The sequence below is a fragment of the Podarcis pityusensis genome (genome assembly GCF_964106645.2).
Source record: "Podarcis pityusensis genome assembly, chromosome: 10".
NCBI classification, from domain to species: Eukaryota; Metazoa; Chordata; class Lepidosauria; order Squamata; family Lacertidae; genus Podarcis; species Podarcis pityusensis.
This window is the reverse complement of record NC_138035.1, coordinates 12,278,606-12,295,473: the sequence shown is the minus strand read 5'-3', so window position 1 is coordinate 12,295,473 and position 16,868 is coordinate 12,278,606. Positions and strand designations below refer to the sequence as shown.

At 42.1% G+C, this 16,868-nt stretch overlaps 2 protein-coding genes across 44 annotated transcripts in view; one reads left to right on the top strand and one right to left on the bottom strand.

Moving 5' to 3' along the window:
• The window catches only part of CELF2 (CUGBP Elav-like family member 2), a 524,880-nt gene that overhangs the window by 58,620 nt on the left and 449,392 nt on the right, over positions 1 to 16,868 (bottom strand). For 17 of the 30 annotated variants that reach the window (XM_081022933.1, XM_081022913.1, XM_081022930.1 and 14 more), the window contains 2 exons: positions 11,888 to 11,917; positions 5,724 to 5,803 (listed from right to left, as the gene is read on the bottom strand). In XM_081022933.1, coding sequence (XP_080879059.1) covers positions 5,724 to 5,803; positions 11,888 to 11,917 — 110 coding nt within the window. The remainder of the gene's footprint in view (positions 1 to 5,723; positions 5,804 to 11,887; positions 11,918 to 16,868) is intronic. The other 13 variants (XM_081022915.1, XM_081022923.1, XM_081022927.1 and 10 more) reach the window with 1 other exon arrangement.
• The window catches only part of LOC308486468 (uncharacterized protein), a 132,965-nt gene that overhangs the window by 68,921 nt on the left and 47,176 nt on the right, over positions 1 to 16,868 (top strand). For 6 of the 14 annotated variants that reach the window (XR_013991040.1, XR_013991041.1, XM_081023351.1 and 3 more), the window contains one exon: positions 14,171 to 14,226. The exons of 2 other annotated variants lie outside the window; for them this stretch is intronic. Coding sequence is in view for 5 of the 12 variants with exons in the window: in XM_081023351.1 (XP_080879477.1) it covers positions 14,171 to 14,226 (56 nt within the window). In the remaining 7 variants the exon portion in view is untranslated. Of the gene's footprint in view, positions 1 to 65; positions 2,339 to 2,391; positions 2,608 to 14,170; positions 14,424 to 16,868 lie in introns of those variants that run through there. 6 more of the 14 variants (XR_013991042.1, XR_013991043.1, XR_013991044.1 and 3 more) reach the window with 3 other exon arrangements.

The window sequence follows — 16,868 nt, the reverse complement described above, 5'->3', positions numbered from 1 at the left end:
AAATTCATTCTAGCATACATTTACATGAGTCTTTTCTTTTTCTTTTTCTGTTTCCCCGCCCACAGAACCATCTTGAGATGACCTGTATTAATTTAATTGATTAAATGACTCATGTAAAGGTGTGCAAAAGTTTGGGATTTCTATGCAATTCAGAAGCAAAAGAGGGAATTATTCGGAGCTCTTGATACACCCTGCATTCAATACGGCACTCTTTTAATATCTTTTTAGAGATAGCATTAATATATTGTTTAAAGTGAGCATTAGTTGAATTAAAATAGTTTAATTAATTGAAACTCTGTTTTGAGGAAAAGCTAGTTCTGTTATGTATCGTTGGTTCTGAAGGAGGGAGGGAGGGAGGGAAAGAAGGAAGAACGAGAAAGTTGTAAATTCCTTGTTATACTTGGAACTTGATTGGGAGGGACAATCTGGTTAATGCAAACTATAGCTAGATGAAACTATGGTTCACAATCCTGGCTTGCTCACTCACCTTAAGAGGTGGGGATCCTGCCCTTGAGATATAAAAAATAAAAAAATCCTTCCAGTAGCACCTTAGAGACCAACTAAGTTTGTTATTGGTATGAGCTTTCATGTGCATGTAGAAACCAGTAGGAGAACACTTCAATTTCTCAGGACATTCTATACAAGATCTCAAAGTACAGTGGTACCTTGGGTTACAGATGCTTCAGGTTACCGACGCTTCAGGTTACAGACTCCGCTAACCCAGGAATAGTACTCGGGTTAAGAACTTTGCTTCAGGATGAGAACAGAAATCGTGTAGCGGTGGCATGGCGGCAGCAGGAGGCCCCATTAGCTAAAGTGGTACCTCAGGTTAAGAACAGTTTCAGGTTAAGAACGGACCTCCAGAACGAATTAAGTTCTTAACCCGAGATACCACTGTAGCTGTCTTACTACAAAAGAATTTCAGAAATAGACTGGAAAGAGAAGTTGCGGAATTGCAACTTATTACCAAACTTAAAACCATGGAGAGACCTGGTCTGAACATTGGATTCTTATCTCATTATACATGATAAAACCATCATGTATAATGTTTTTAGCCATCTCACCCCTTGCTTTTTCCTGTAAGACCAATTGCAGTCGTTAACAGTCAACAGGTTTACCACACCTATCAGCCAATCACCCATTCCCACCACTCTTCTGAGTAATACCCCTCCCCACCCTCTCACTGTATATAAGGGTCTGGTAACTTCTGTTTCAGTGTATCTGAAGAAGTGTGCATGCACACGAAAGCTCATACCAATAACAAACTTAGTTGGTCTCTAAGGTGCTACTGGAAGGATTTTTTTAATTTTTTGTTTCAACTACGGCAGACCAACATGGCTACCTACCTGTAACTAGAACCCTTGAGATATTGTTAGACTCCAACTCCAGCTAGTCCCAGCCACCATATCCAGTGGTCAGGAATGCTGACTGTTGTAGTCTAGCAAAATCGGGAGGTGGGGGAATAAACTCCACTCTGTGGTTTAGACTAACTGGAGAACCCAAGTTCAGATCTATTAGGGAACTCTGGTTGGTTTAAAACCAGAAGTAGATGCCTCCTAGCCCATCCTCTGCTGCACCCCACAGGAGTATAAAAGAGGGGAGAGTGTGCAAGTACAAGGCACAAGCAGGTTTGTTCATGTAACGCCAAACCACGGTTTAGTGTTACGTTCAAAGTGCCCCAAAGGTTATACAGGCTGAAATCCTCCATCCTTTTCCTTGGGCACTGTGCGGTCTCTTTTGGAAGTCTAAGGTTGCAGTCTTAAGCAGTCGTAATGTCAAATAAACCTTTTAAGGATTAAGCAACAGACCGTGCAAGAGAAGTTCTGTTCTTTCTTTCCTTTCACCCCAAAATTAATAAACAAAGCACACTTTTCTCTGAAGAGCTCCATAGTAGAACGATGATCAATTTTACAATAAAAATTATGAGATGAAACTGTGGCGATAATTTGCCTTGTGCAGAAGCAACTCAGCGATATGCTGCCGTTCTAATTATTATGTGTAGAAATCAATGGTTTGGGGTGGATGGGTGCAATTACAACAGTGCAGAAACATCTATTTTAATGGCAATGGATTGCACCCTGGAACAATAGCAGTATTTCTCACAGGATCACATCTGCTTAAATGACTGTAGGAAAATATGTTTTTTTCTGTTTTGGAGGTGGGGTAGGGGACAAGTAAAAATTAGATGCACAGAGGTGATCAAACAATGGTCTGTAAAGATTACAGAGAAGTCATCAAGGCATCATCATTGCTTCCTCCAAGTAGTTTAAAGTTTAATGAAAAAAAAAAATCTTCTTGCCTTCACTATAAATTGAAGCTTTCCCCCCTCTTCCCCCCAGTTTAAATGATAGAATACGTAACATGGCAAATTTGGATTCTGTTTCATGTCAGATTTTGTAGGAGATACAAGCAGCTTACTGCGTACTCCCAGTACACAGATGAATGAATAGGACTCTTAAAATCTCTTTCAAACGAAGCAGAAATAAATTTCAAGGACAGGAATATGAGATAGCAGTTCAAGTCTACAGTCTTTCAGCTCTGAGCTCCACATGACAGCCAATATTGTATTTATGAATGCTAACTGGAAGTAAATTGTATAAAACAATATTGCAGCATTTTGTGAATCTATAATCCGACCCGGCTCCCCACCAGTCTGCTTCATATTTCATCAGGGCAGAATTTCAAGAGCACAAACATCACAAAGATTGAAATCATACATAGCACAGTGGCTTCGTATCGGAAAATAATTGTTATTGCCCTAACTAATTTGTTCCATGATAAAAAAATATAAAATTAGTTGCCTTCGACTAATGAAATAATTGAGCATAACTTCACATATATATCTGTCTATCACACATATATATGCATAGGGGATTAAATAGCAATCTAAGAAGCCATTAACTATGAACATTTTCATTCTCATCATTTTGGATTTCGTGTTTGCACTGAAAAATACATTGTGTAGTCTACTGAAGAAGTGAAAATAATGAAATCAGGGACAGAAAATAACGTCACTATTTCAGTTGAAACCTGATTGCATAATATATAATCTTCCATTTGAAAAGAATTCTCTTTGCATTAAACATGAAATCAAAGTGCCAGCGGCATTATACTTTCTGGTTGAGTGTCCAGATTTAATATTAGCTATGGAAAGTCAACTCTTTTACCATAATAATGTTGACATTAATAACCAAGGAAGGGATAACATAATAGTATATTGACCTAAACCAATATATTCTCTCCTCCCGCCATCCTATTCACTATCTTAAGATGAGCAGGTATTTCCCCATTTTATAATTTTACAGTTTTCGTCTGTCTCCATTCCATTAATTCTTTCTCTCTGTCAAATCCAGCCTTTGTGCTTTTCCTTTCAGCAGTACATGGAAAACCATTTCTGAGCTTTCTTTCAGAAGACATTGGTATACTCTCAGGAGTTCCGCCCATGTCTGAAGATAGTGAGAAAGCAAAAGGAGAATTGACAACACACTGGAACATTACTTTAAAACTCTATCTTCAGACATAGAGGAAATTCATTAGAACACACCAGGTCTTTGAAAGGCCACGTTAAAAATGGCACCCCATCCCATTCACATTATGTTTTGGCCAAGTTTCCCCCTTGGTTCTGAAATGGCCTGCTCACCCTCTAACACTTTGAAGCCAAAATATGGGGTTCCACTTTTCCAGACAACATCTTCCTGTTTTTTAGGGCGAGAGCATGGTGGCCATTTTGATTATCTTGCACAATTTCGTGCCACGGTTCCCCCCGCAATGCTTTTTGGGGCACAACACCAAAAAATGTGCATTTTGAGGTGCCACACAAGAGTACAGCCCTGAGAAAAGCATTTTTTTGGGGTGTGTGTGGAATCACACTGTGAAATTGTGAAAAATCACGGCAACCAAAATGACAACTATTCTCTCGCAATAAAAAAACGGGGTGTCCCTTTTCCCCTCAGACGCTTGCGGGGTATGAACCTTGTGCTCTCCAGATGTTCTGGATGATAGCTCCTACCAGGCCCAGTCACAGCTGCTGGCTAGGGCTGAAGGGAGTTGTAATCCAAAGTGTCTAGAGGAAGCCAGGATGGCAAAGTTGCTCTAAGAATTAGGGGTTGTATGCAGACTTTGAAGGTGGACGGGATGCTGAAGGGAAGAGGAGAAGTTGGGACAGTTCCACTGTGATTTGTGGAAGTCTGTTGTGCTATGATTCTGGGTGGTTACAGGTAACTTAAAAGCCACTTTGGCACATAAGTGGTATATAAATTAATATCAATAAACAAACTTCCATACCTCTGAGGTTCTAATACATTCCTATTTCAAATCTTCTCCAACCAGGTTGGGTTCAGGAGCCTCATTAAATTAGGCTAATATACCCCTCCCCTTTTCTCTCGAGGCAACACATAATAAAATGTGAATTGCTAACATTACAAGATTCAGGACATGCAAAAAGAGGAAGGGTGTCTCATTGAACCCAAAGAGGTTTCTTTTTTTAAAGTTCCTATTTTTGTTTTTGTTTATATCAATGTGTGTGCACAGAAACACATTTCTATTTAAATGCCATTTAATAGTGAAGACAATTGGGTTCCTTTCTGTGGCAGGAGTCACATCTAAAGATGTAGACTCTCAATGCCTTAAAAATGGATAGCACTGGAAAGAAAAACACATTGATTATAAAATATCAAAATAATCTCAACTAAAGTCAGGAGAGATCGGAAAGACAATAGCTTTGCAATGCCAATATCAATATTTCTGGAGAATACAAAAGACAGTGACATTTCCATGCACTTTTATATTTCTCTTTGCTCATTATACAAAGCAGTTCAATGACACAGACACACTGTTGGGATTCATTTTAGTACCCAGCATGCTTTGGGAAAGTAGAGCATTGCAAAAGGGGGGAAAATATTATTCAAGGAAACTGAACAATCCTCATTTGAAAAGTAAAGAGAATACAAAAAAAAAAAAGCAAGAAACAAGTGCACATTACACCAAAATGCTTTTTTAGAGGAGATAATCAATACACAGATACAGTATACATAATACAATATAACATGCATTCTCAAATGATTAAATTAGAAGATCCAGAATAAGACATAGTTGACTGGTGAGGCTCTTTTGTGCAAAATTCTGAAAGACCATGACATAAATCACAGACTGGGGTTGGGGGAAGGGACACCTTTATTTAGGCAAGTAAACACTTTCAGTGCAAGCCAAAGATGGAGTAGATATTTGCTCTCTCTTGAGAGAGACTAGTAATTTGTTGTTTTCTGACATAATTTGAATTTTCATTGGGTAGCTACAGTAATCGATGCTTGTATGCAGGGGAAGGGGAGCCCAAACCCTGCCCTTTTCCATGTCGCTTGGCCAGTACAAATTTTTGACTGCAGCATGGATTGTTTAAAATAATATATACGTATAAAGGAAAATCCAGTGTGTTAAATGTATACGTAGCTTGCCAGATGGGCAAAGTGGTATTTCAACGAAGTATATTATTATCTGTTGAATGCCACCATATTGTGAAATAGCAGCAGAGAGATCATCCTACATTCTCAGACAATTAAGGGAAGTAAATGTCAGAGAGATGGGGAAACAAAAGAGCGGAGGGAGTCGGCAGAAGTTTAAGTCTGTGATTGTCATGCGTCTGATCTTCTCCGGGAGAGCATGGCTTTACATTCTCAATCATTTGCACAAAGAAAAACAAAGAAAGGGCAGATGATACAGTACTGTACCTCCATGGTCTGAGACTGGTGCATGGCTTTGATTGCATTCTGTGCCATTGCCCTTGTCGAAAACGTGACAAACGCACAGCCTGTGGGAACAAGGGGACAGGGAGCAGGAAAGACAAAAAAACAACAAGACAGAAGGGTTGGACGCTTGTTAAACCAACACAGTCTACGAGAACGGCCACAAGACGACACTGTTCTCCGTAGTACATAAAATTAAAAAAAAGAAAAACCAAACCGAAAAAAGAAAAGAAAAACCACTTCTCTAATTTATTTGGCTCAGCAGAATGCTGGCTCACTGATCTGACCATAGATTGGTAGGGTGGGGAGAGGAGGGAGGAAAGGAAAGAGAAAGAGAGAGGAAGGAAGGGGGGGGGCTGACTTTGGATGAGAAAAACGACAGCAACGCATTGGGGGTGTTTTCCCTTCACCCTTCTAAGCAGCAGGGCTTGAAAACCAATGATGGTCTTTTAGATGTATCTCCTATTCCTTGTTGGTCGTTTATTTAAGATGTCTGGGAACTTAGAGGTTATTTGTTTATAGCCACGGTGAAAAGACTGCTTGCTTCATGGACGAACACATGGTTTAGTAACCGAATTAAGCATTGACCAACGACATAGCAAAAATTACACTGTAGATGTGGTGGGTTTATAGCTTAAAATACTAGTGGGGAGAGGGGCTCTGGTCTGTGACTGCTGCTTTTGCAAGCTTCACTACACTACAAAAGTTTCAAGTTGACTACACTTTCTAAGATTATACAGGGTGTGTGGGACTGAGGAAGAGGCATAAGTTACATTAGTTTAAATAATTCCCAAACTGTTGTCAGTCAACTCTGCAAGTGTAAGCATGTTTGTGTGGATGAGATTTTTACTCACCCCAAAATAAAACACTGGTTGTAAATGCTTAAACCAAAAACAACACACAACCTTAAAAGCTAATTGGTCTGATCCAGGCCATCACCTTTGCTCAAGTGTGCACATGCGTACGCAAAGATGGGAGCAGGTTTAAATAAATGCAAAGAGTTTTGCTGTTTCCTCATTGTGAATAGAAAATGACAGCCATAATTCCAGGGAAAAAATAGAAGGCTGCCAGCCTAGGCGAACGGATAAAATGATTCTCCATGGCACTTTATCAATCTGACTAGCTGCATGGTGGCAAGCATGATCAAACAAACGGACTGCACTGAATGTACCTAATTTGGCACATATTTCCAAAAGAGCCTTTCATTTACAGTGTTTTGCTTCGATGCTACTCATCTTGCCACTCTTTCCCTAACTCTTGGCTCATACTTCCTTGGCCTCCACTTTCCATGCTGCCATTTTATTTTATTTTTGCATATGGTATTATGATACCACTGACGACATCATGGCACTGCATCGGATGAGATGATTTCACAAACGTGTAGAAACAAAATCATGTGGGTTGCGAAAGACAATTGTGTTAAATGACAGTACAGTGGTACCTCAGGTTACAAACACCCCGGGTTACAGACTCCGCTAACCTGGAAGTAGTACCTCGGGTTAATAACTTTACCTCAGGATGAGAACAGAAATTGTGCGCTGGCGGCGCGGCGGGAGCGGGAGGCCCCATTAGCTAAAGTGGTACCTCAGGTTAAGAACGGTTTTGGGTGAAGAACGGACGAATAAAGTACGTAACCAGAGGTACTACTGTACAGGTCAGGGTTGGGGAACCTTTTGCTTCTCTCCCCACCCCCTTGAGGGTTGCATTCTGTCTGGGTTCACATGCTGGTAGTAGGCAGGGCCAGAGCCCAAATTGGGTCTCTCTCTTTCTGCTGCGCCCATCTCTCTCTTTCTATGTGGCATCCCTTTCTATCATTCCTTCTCTCCTTCCTCCTTCTGCTAGGACAGGAGCAGATCATTCTTTCCAGTGGCTTGAACTTGCTAAGAAGGCTTAAGAACTAGGCCCGGGGCCCTTGCCTGCTCTGCCAAGGCCAAAGGTTTCCCACCCTTTGCGTAGGTGAAATGAAGCTGAGGACAGGGAGGACAAAAAAGGAGGAAAATGGTATTGAGAAGCAGAAGCCAGGAAAACGAAAGGATGCTGAACAGCGTTAAAACAGTGGGGGGCATATACAAATGGGCTGGAAGCGTGAAGGGTCCTACATTTGTACTAGGCATGGGCAACCCTGTGTACGTTGGTTTCTCTCTGTTTTTCATTTTCCCCAGTCTTCAGTTTAGTTCTCCACATTTCCACATCAGTTTGCTGGTTTTTAACAAACCCCACATGAAAATTTGCCAGCGTTTCAGCGCCAACTCCTCCCAATATACACATCTTTTGTGCACAGTTTTGCCCAATGCACACATTCTTGCAGGCGATTTTCTTCAATGTATAATGCATTTTACACCCTTGTGCAAATTAATTGAAACAAATCATGTTTTCTATCTGTACTCAAAACAAACATGAAAAGTCAGTTGATCATTGTGGTGTCGGAAGCCTGCAGCCAATAGAAGGAATGATGTGCTCGCCACATTATATTGAGGTTCTACAAAAGAGTGTTATTCCAGAGCTGGAAAAGAGGTATCCTGACGGTACTGGGATATTGCAGCAGGACCTAGCCCCCTTTCACACATCGAAAGCGGTGAAGAAATTCATGACAGAGCAGCAAATACAGGTACTTGATTGGCCAGGGAACTCCCTGGACATAGATCCCATTGAGAACTTGTGGGCTATATGCAAAAGTCACCTCTGTGTTGCAGACTGTACGACTATGGAGAAGCTCATTCAGGGGCTGATTCAAGTGTGGTACAGGGATCCAAAAATCAACAGTGACTGTTCAAAACTAGTAGACTCCATGCCAAACTGTGTTCAAGTGCTGCTTAAAAATAGTGGAGGTCATATCCGTTACTAATGAATGTGAGTTTTGTACAATAAACTACATTGTTTGTTTCAATTAATTTGCACAAGGGTGTATATGCTTCCCCACCCCCACTAACATATGGTTTTTTAAAATGTAAACATAGTTTGGTTGGAGACCCACATCACAAAATGGGGAAAGGTGTAAGCTTTGCAGGATAGCTGTGTTTCAGTTTGCATATCACTTTGGAAATCCAAACCATGTGGTTAGGGTTCCTCCACACAAAGAGGTATCCTGATTGGCCCAGCATTCTCCCTTGCGTAGAGGCATTGATTCATGCACAGGGCCACAGTACCGCTGCTGTGAAGCCAGCAGGGAGCTTGGCTGGGGAGGGCTAGCCAGCGCAAAGCCTTGATCACTAAACACGTCTTTTCAAGGTGTAAGTGGATTCATGTGAACCCCATTAATGGGGATGTTTGTCAATGCATTTATTTTCCAGTAATTCGTGTGGATGCATTCAATGTGCTACATTTGAAGGGAAAAGTGCAATTCTAGAACCCTAGATAAATGTTAATAGACCTATTCTACATCTCTTGGCTGGCTAGATGATTTGTCTTCAGACATCCTGATGGTATAATGTCATTTTCAGGGACAAGATCACATAGATGTTATGTAGAGACTGAAGTTTGTTTGGATCTGTTGCTGTGTTAATGCTAGAAATGTTTTGGGAGGTCTTATAAAGACCAACTTCAGAATATAAAGGTAAAGTAGAGGGACCCCTGACCATTAGGTCCAGTCGTGGCTGACTCTGGGGTTGCGGCACTCATCTCGCTTTATTGGCCGAGGGAGCCGGTGTACAGCTTCCGGGTCATGTGGCCAGCATGACTAAGCTGCTTCTGGCAAACCAGAGCAGTGCACGGAAACGCCATTTACCTTCCCGCCGGAGCGGTACCTATTTATCTACTTGCACTTTGATGTGGTTTCGAACTGCTAGGTTGGCAGGAGCAGGGACCAAGCAACGGGAGCTCACCCCGTCGCGGGGATTCGAACCGCCGACCTTCTGATCAGCAAGTCCTAGGCTCAGTGGTTTAACCCACAGCGCCACCTATGTCCCACTTCGGAATATAGTGTAGCTTTATTCCTAACTCCTAACAAAGGACATTTTCACATGTTCAGTTGCCAGCTTTCATGTGACAACTGATAACCAACCTATGACTGACATTGCAAACATCTAGACTCCCACTGTTGGGCAGTTGCCTTGGGTGTGCACCGTCAATGGCTACCTAACAACTGCTTGCTGCAAATTTCACTTGTTCAGATTGCAGAAGAGATCAGTGCACCAAACATTTGAAAGAGGCACTGGGTGAATTAACCGCCCAACCCCACCCCAAACAGAGATAACTATCTTCAGAAGCAAAGAGGATTGGTGCAACTTTGATGCCTTGGAATAAGGTATTTTAAAGTGAACATTGCGCTCCATACTTGAAAACGTGTGCCATGAAAGAGCATCATGCCCATGACCTAGATGGAGGAAAAGACAACAGCGGAATGACAGGCCTTGGTGGGACAGAATTTGTCCTGTTTGTACCTCATTTGGTAAATTGTGGAGATCGATTTTAATGCTGCTCAGCTGGTTTTCACTTTTCACTTAGCCTTGTATTTAAGCAATAATTTGGTAGACACAGGATAGAATAAATTGCATGCAGGCGAGTGTATAGGATGTCATGGAGGCAAGTGAGCGAGGGGGTGAAAGAGATTTAGCATTCTGCCACTTCCTCTGTTCCCAGCATAAGCAGTGGATTGCTGCAAGAGGGCAGAAATCTCCATCCGACTTCTGCCAGCAGCCTAGGAAAAGATTTTGCAGGCCAGTAAATGTCTGCGAACCTATTTACACGTCTGCCTTAGTTCTAACTAATAAAAATGTCATTGGAAATTTGCATTTGTTCTTACATTCTCCAAAGGTGCCTCCCACAAAAAGCGGATGCAAAATAGTGCAGATTCAAGGTGATTTCACAGCAATACTGAGACATACTAAAAGCTTAGCTATCATAGCTTAGCCTCATTTTGCCTGTGATCTCTAATGACTTTAAAAGTACATTGATTTTTTAAGGTTGTTTTTTTTTAGCCTAGCATTGTTTGGAAACTTGGGTTTTTGTTTTGTTTCGGGAAAAAAATAACAGCATGTTCCACTCAATTTCATCCAAACATCATCATCATTATTATTACTACCGCTACAACTTAAAAGGTTTCCAAATGAAGCAAATCTAAATACACAGACAAAGGCTGAAGCACATTTTCATTATAGACCTGAGGCATGAAAGTTACAGCAAACCAAGACTATTTTTTAAAGTTTCAATATTCTTGCCCCCGTGGTCAATCAGCAAAACGAAGAATATATTTTACAGTCAAACAGACTGTTTTATGGGAAGCAATAAAACATTGCTGATTTTAGTTTTGTTTCTCTTTGCATCTACCTGGAAAGAATATCAAGTCAGGAAGACATTAACATTTTAATTGAACAGCATAATGGACTGGTGCAAATGCAGTTCCACCACCTTGCAAACCATAGCTTGCATATCATAGCCAGTGTCAGGTATGTGCCCTCCCTCTTTGGTCCACTGGAGTGCCTTGACATTTTACATGAGTTGGCAGTGTATAAACACTTCAATCAATCAATCAATCAATCAATCAATCAATCAATCAATCCATGGTCAAGCTTAACCAGGTGTCTTTTTGACCAGGGTTTGCAAAACTATTTCAAACCATGGTTTCAAATTCTGGTCAAAAGAGGGGCTCCCATACCATGGCTCTAAGCAGTGGTTATTAAGGTAAAACAAGGAAATGGAAGGGAGGAGTGGATTTTTTTCCCTGGAAAGTGGGAGAGGTGTATGCATTGCTGAGATTGGCTCTCCATTTGTAAACTATGGTTTGCAGTATTGTGCCCACACTGGACCACAGAGGAAGTAATGTTTGCTTGAACTCAAAGCTATTATGACATTGTCTGATTAAATTCTATCAATGCATTTTAACATCATACACAGCATTTTATGGCAAACATTAAAGTCCTCAGTACCAGGGAGGACAATATTCATGTAGGAATAAATGGCATAGCTTAGCACTATCATCAAATTTGAATATCAAAATTATTTAATAAGAGATGATGCTAATTTGTATTTTTCTGATACAGCCGATCAGCTGGTGATATTTTAACTGTTTAGACACATGACAGGTTTCTGCAGGTATAATCCAGGAAACATTTTGGGGGCACAATTAAAAATATTCAAACAAATTAACAACTTTCTATACATAATTCTAGACAAATAGGTGTAGTAGTAAAATGGTAAATGGTCTACAGTACCTCGGCTAGACTCCATATTGAGGCTGTGCACTAAAATTAAAGAGGTCCAAATTTACCATCAGTCTCAAAATCATCTATCTTTAAAACATTACTCATTATAAGCAGATAAATAAGGGTTACCCATCTCCATTCTCTCAGCTGCAGCAAAGTCATTACACAAGGTAAAGGCTTTGATGCAGCAGCTCCCAAGTTATCCAAGCAAATTGTCCACTATTTCCCCATCTTCCCAGGCTTTCCCCTTCCCAGTTCTTGAGGGTTGCTCCTGCTCTCTGCTCCTTGGCACTTATGACACAGCTAGGCACTGCAGACTCTTATGTGGGCTTGGCCCCTCTGGTCGTTCCTCTACAGAAACAAGTACAATTCTGTATGGTTTCCTTAGAAGCAGCCTTTGTCGCATTGACGGTAGGGTGCAATCACCCACCAAAGGAAAACTCAACTCTGACCACATTTCTGCTCATGTCATCTGCAACCCCATGCCCCGGTTTCCCAACAGGCAGGAGGAGTAAATAATATCTCTATCCCAAGTCTTCTCAAGAGCATGGGGATTAGTATTCCCTTTATTCAAGGAAGGAAGTGATGGGTACATGGAGGAAGACAACAGCAGCATGTGGAAGTATAGGGGGCAGAGGGGGCGCATGTGTGGAGACAATTACATGATTTACTGGAAAGGAAGCAACACTGGAGAGCAGCAAATTGACTGGTTACAACTTCTGACAAAAAGCCACTATCCACATACTGATCAGGGAACATCTGAGAGCTGGGATACATGTTCCAGCATCCATGTGGAAGACACTTGAAATGTTGTCCATGTAAAGGTTGCCTCACTCTGTGGCCACAAAAAGTGCTGTGGCTCACAGTGCAGGCATAGCTGTCAACCGTCCCTTATTTGACGGGAAACTCCCTTATCCCAGCGCCGTGTCCCGCTGCTGTCCCTTATTGATGATGTCCCTTAAATTTCCCGGGTTTCAAAGGAAGCACCTCCTCTCCCTCCCTCCCTGCTGGCCAGGGAGGAGGGAGGCTCCAACTGTGTTGCTTGGCTGTGTTGCTCACCCAATAAGGAGTCTAAGAACGACTGGGGGGGTGGAGCTTGCATGCCTTGTGCCGATCAAATTGGCCGCGTTGCCTGGGGACTCGCCTTTGCTCAGCGATTCCCAGCGGAGAGGTGATGGTGGTTTTCCTTGCTGCACCCCCTTTGTCGGTTTGCTGCGCTGTGGGAACCACCGCTTGGGCTTTGTTTGGCTGCTGGGCTGGTTGGGCTTTCTGCCTTTGGCTTGGGAGCTGGTTGACTAAAACCCCTTATTTTGGCTGCTGGTCCCTTATTTTCAAATCTGTAAGTTGACAGCTATGAGTGCAGGTTGCCACCATCATGTTGAGAATGATCATGGTAACAATAGACATTACTGGTGGCCACTGCATGCAGAGGTGACCCATCATGAGCTCTCCCACACGATATTCTGTTACATGCAAGCCAGACTGAATGTAGGTATGCCTGGCTCCAAGAACCAGCCTGGGGCACATCTTCCTGAAGGGGACAGCTGTAGCCTGAGATCTGCTCTGGCAGCTCCTGCCCAGATTATAATTTTCCTATGAATGAGAATCAACATGTGGGACACAACTTTAAAAGAGGAAAGAAAGCATTAAGGAGGAAGTAATTTGTTGAGGAAATAGTTACTCCAGGTATTTTCCCCTTTTGCCTAGGAATTTTGCTCCATGGCAAAATTACACGCAATACTGGGGTACACACAATACTTAAGATGACAGCACTAGCTTGCGATCCCTCTGAGCTCTTCATAACATCTGATGGAACATATCTCAGGTTTAAACCTCAGCATCTTCAGATAGGGCTAGGAAAGACTCCTGCCTAAAACCTCAGAAAGCCCCTGCCAGTCAGAGTAGGGAATACTGAGCCTGCTGGGCCAGTGTCCTGACTAGGTATAAGTAAGTTCCCCATGTTCTTCCTATGTTTAGTCTTACCTGTGCTGCTATCCCAACCCCTGCCTTCTGCCAGTGGCGGCCAATGATATGGTACAGGGATGGAGCCATGATACAGGTACATCTAACTGAATCTTACTGCTTTTTGCAGCAACCCCATGTCTTCTACGGCTTGTAATTCTGCCCTCCCCACTGGCTTTCTTAGTATATGCCGAACTGGCCTACAGAAGGCCAGAAAAGCTTTAGCAATGTGCAAAACAATAGCGAATCATTAAGGTACAGTTTACGCATCCATCCTATTTTCTACTCAGTAACAACTGAGGGTGACTCCAGACTGTCATTGTTTTGCAGGCAGCACATCGGCAAGTTCCGGATGCACAATGAAAATGGAGTTTGGTGCTCTCAAGGTAACCATGCTGCTGACATCAAATTGTTGTTAATATGTTCCTCCCCACCTTCAAAACTGAAAGGATCCCCCCAAATTCACACAGTGTGTGTGTGTGTGTGTGTGTGTGTGTCTTATTTGGTTCAATATTAGAGTACTCCCAATTTTTAAGAATATGCAAATACAGTGGAAATATATTTTGCAAATTTCCCTACTGAACTTCTGTTGACGCATGCAATTTATGTGCTTCCTTTTATTTTATTTTATTTTATTTTATTGTATGTAGTAAAAATCAATCAGTCCTCTATTTATGCTTTCTTCTAACATGGTAAGGAGACCTGAGTTAGATGAGGCTTTAAAAAATGCATCTTAAGGATGAGGGCAAATGCCAAGGGTAGAGTGCTTTTTAAAACCTTGAGCCTGCAAACTAGGGTAGGGCATAAATCTAAATAATAGTAATAATAATAATAATACTGCGTAAATAGTCATAATGCCAAGCGGTCACTGAAGATAAAGAGGGCAGCCTGGCAGCTTCCCTCCCATTAATAACATTTACCATCATGCACATTAAGATATGGCTAATCAAATCTCATGCTTCAACGTGCAAACTGCAAGAATTAACAAATATCTTCCTACTCACACACATTAGGCACCAGAATGTCTACATCACCTCATGCTTTCCTCCAAAGCATCAAGTTTCGTCAGTGTTGTGTTGCACAAAATAGACCAGTTTCCCCCAATCTGATGTCCTCCAGATGTTTGGACTACAAGTCCCATCAGCATCTTCATGGCAAGGGATAATGGGAGTTATAGTCCAAAACATCTGGGGGGCACCAGGTTGAGGAAAGCTGGAATTCTGTGCCCTTTCATTGAGCAAAGACCTTTAGGCTCAAAGCATCCAGTTTTCAGAATGAAAACAAAAATGCCCGGGAAGAAAATATAGAGATATGGGGGTAAGAAAGTAAGAAGAGCCCGCTAGATCAGGCCAGTGGTCCATTCATTCCAGTATCCTGTTCTCACAGTGGCCAACCAGATGCCTCCACACTGGGGCAGGGAAACATTTTCAGTCTGAGGGATGCAATCCCTCACAGGGAGTTGTTAGAGTGGGGTGTAGCCTGAGAGAGAGTCATGAGGGCTAGTCAGAGAAGCCTGCATTTGGCCCTCAGTTTCCCCACCCCCACTCTTTGCCAGGAAGGGACGCGGGTGGCGCTGTGGGTTAAACCACAGAGCCTAGGACGTGCCGATCAGAAGGTCGGCGGTTCGAATCCCCGCAATGGGGTGAGCTCCCGTTACTCGGTCCCTGCTCCTGCCAATCCAGCAGTTCGAAAGCAAGTCAAAGTGCAAGTAGATAAATAGGTACTGCTCTGGCGGGAAGGTAAACGGCGTTTCCGTGCGCTGCTCTGGTTCGCCAGAAGTGGCTTAGTCATGCTGGCCACATGACCCGGAAGCTGTATGCCGGCTCCCTCAGCCAATAAAGCGAGATGAGCACCGCAACCCCAGAGTCGGCCACGACTGGACCTAACGGTCAGGGGTCCCTTTACCTTTACTCTTTGCCAACTGGTGATACCAGTTCTTTGGAAGTCCCTCTCAAAACGCACCAGGCACCTACAATCTTTCCTCGTGAGTCACAGACCTTTTTATTCACTCAGGCTTTCCCAGTGGAGCATCATTACTCTTAATTTGTCCACAACCAGCACTGTGATCATGTTGCAACTTGCCTTGTTCTGTTATTATTTTCATATTGCGCACCTTTCCCCTTTTTCATGCCACATGAATATTGCATTTATTTATTTACTTAGTTCCTTAAGCATTATAACCTGACACAAGCCCTCCAAAGAGCAGGCCAAAGATGCAAATACATACCTAAAGATGCTAAAAACATGTGAGATATATATATATATATATATATATATATATATATATAATGCAACCAATCTTTCTATCAGGGCTCTCTTTTAGTAGCCCGGATTATTGATCCAGATTAATCAACTCTACTTTTGGAATGTCACAGATTGCTAGTAAATCCTAAAGTGAGTGAACTTTCACTATTTTTCTGTGAAACTGCCTGCCAGCTGTCCAGAATAGATCAGTGTTTGACTGGAGAAAGGTTTTCTCAAAGCAATTTCCTCCTTGCAGACGGGATCAGAAAGAAGCACAAGAACTTGTCACTGAGCAGATTTAGAGAAGCATCTATTACACTTGTCATCTCAATTGAAATGTTATCTTAACTCAGATTTGCCATTATTCATCAGTACTGCAAGCAAATTTCAGTAGCTGCAAACTGATAAGGCTCCCCCACACTATTTCATCCCCGCTTTCCTGGGCGCTTGCTGAGAAACATTCATTTGGCAAAATAACGGTTAGGGGTGCAAAAAGTGGCCTGTTTCTTGTCTGCATCACTTCTGCATGTTTCACCCCAAATATCTATTCCCTCCTCTCTCCCTTTTTGCATTAATCTGCACATTTGAAAATGCACAAAATGCACATTTAAATACTATATTTAAACACATTTTATCTCAACATACACATTTTAAAACGTAGTTCTCTAGATTTTTTCAGCTGAGATCTCTGTCAGAACATTCAGAAAGTTTGAATGTCGGCAGCTAACTAAATTCTGATCAAGACATAATTACAGGAGCTGTAGATTGTTTCAGTTTATACTGG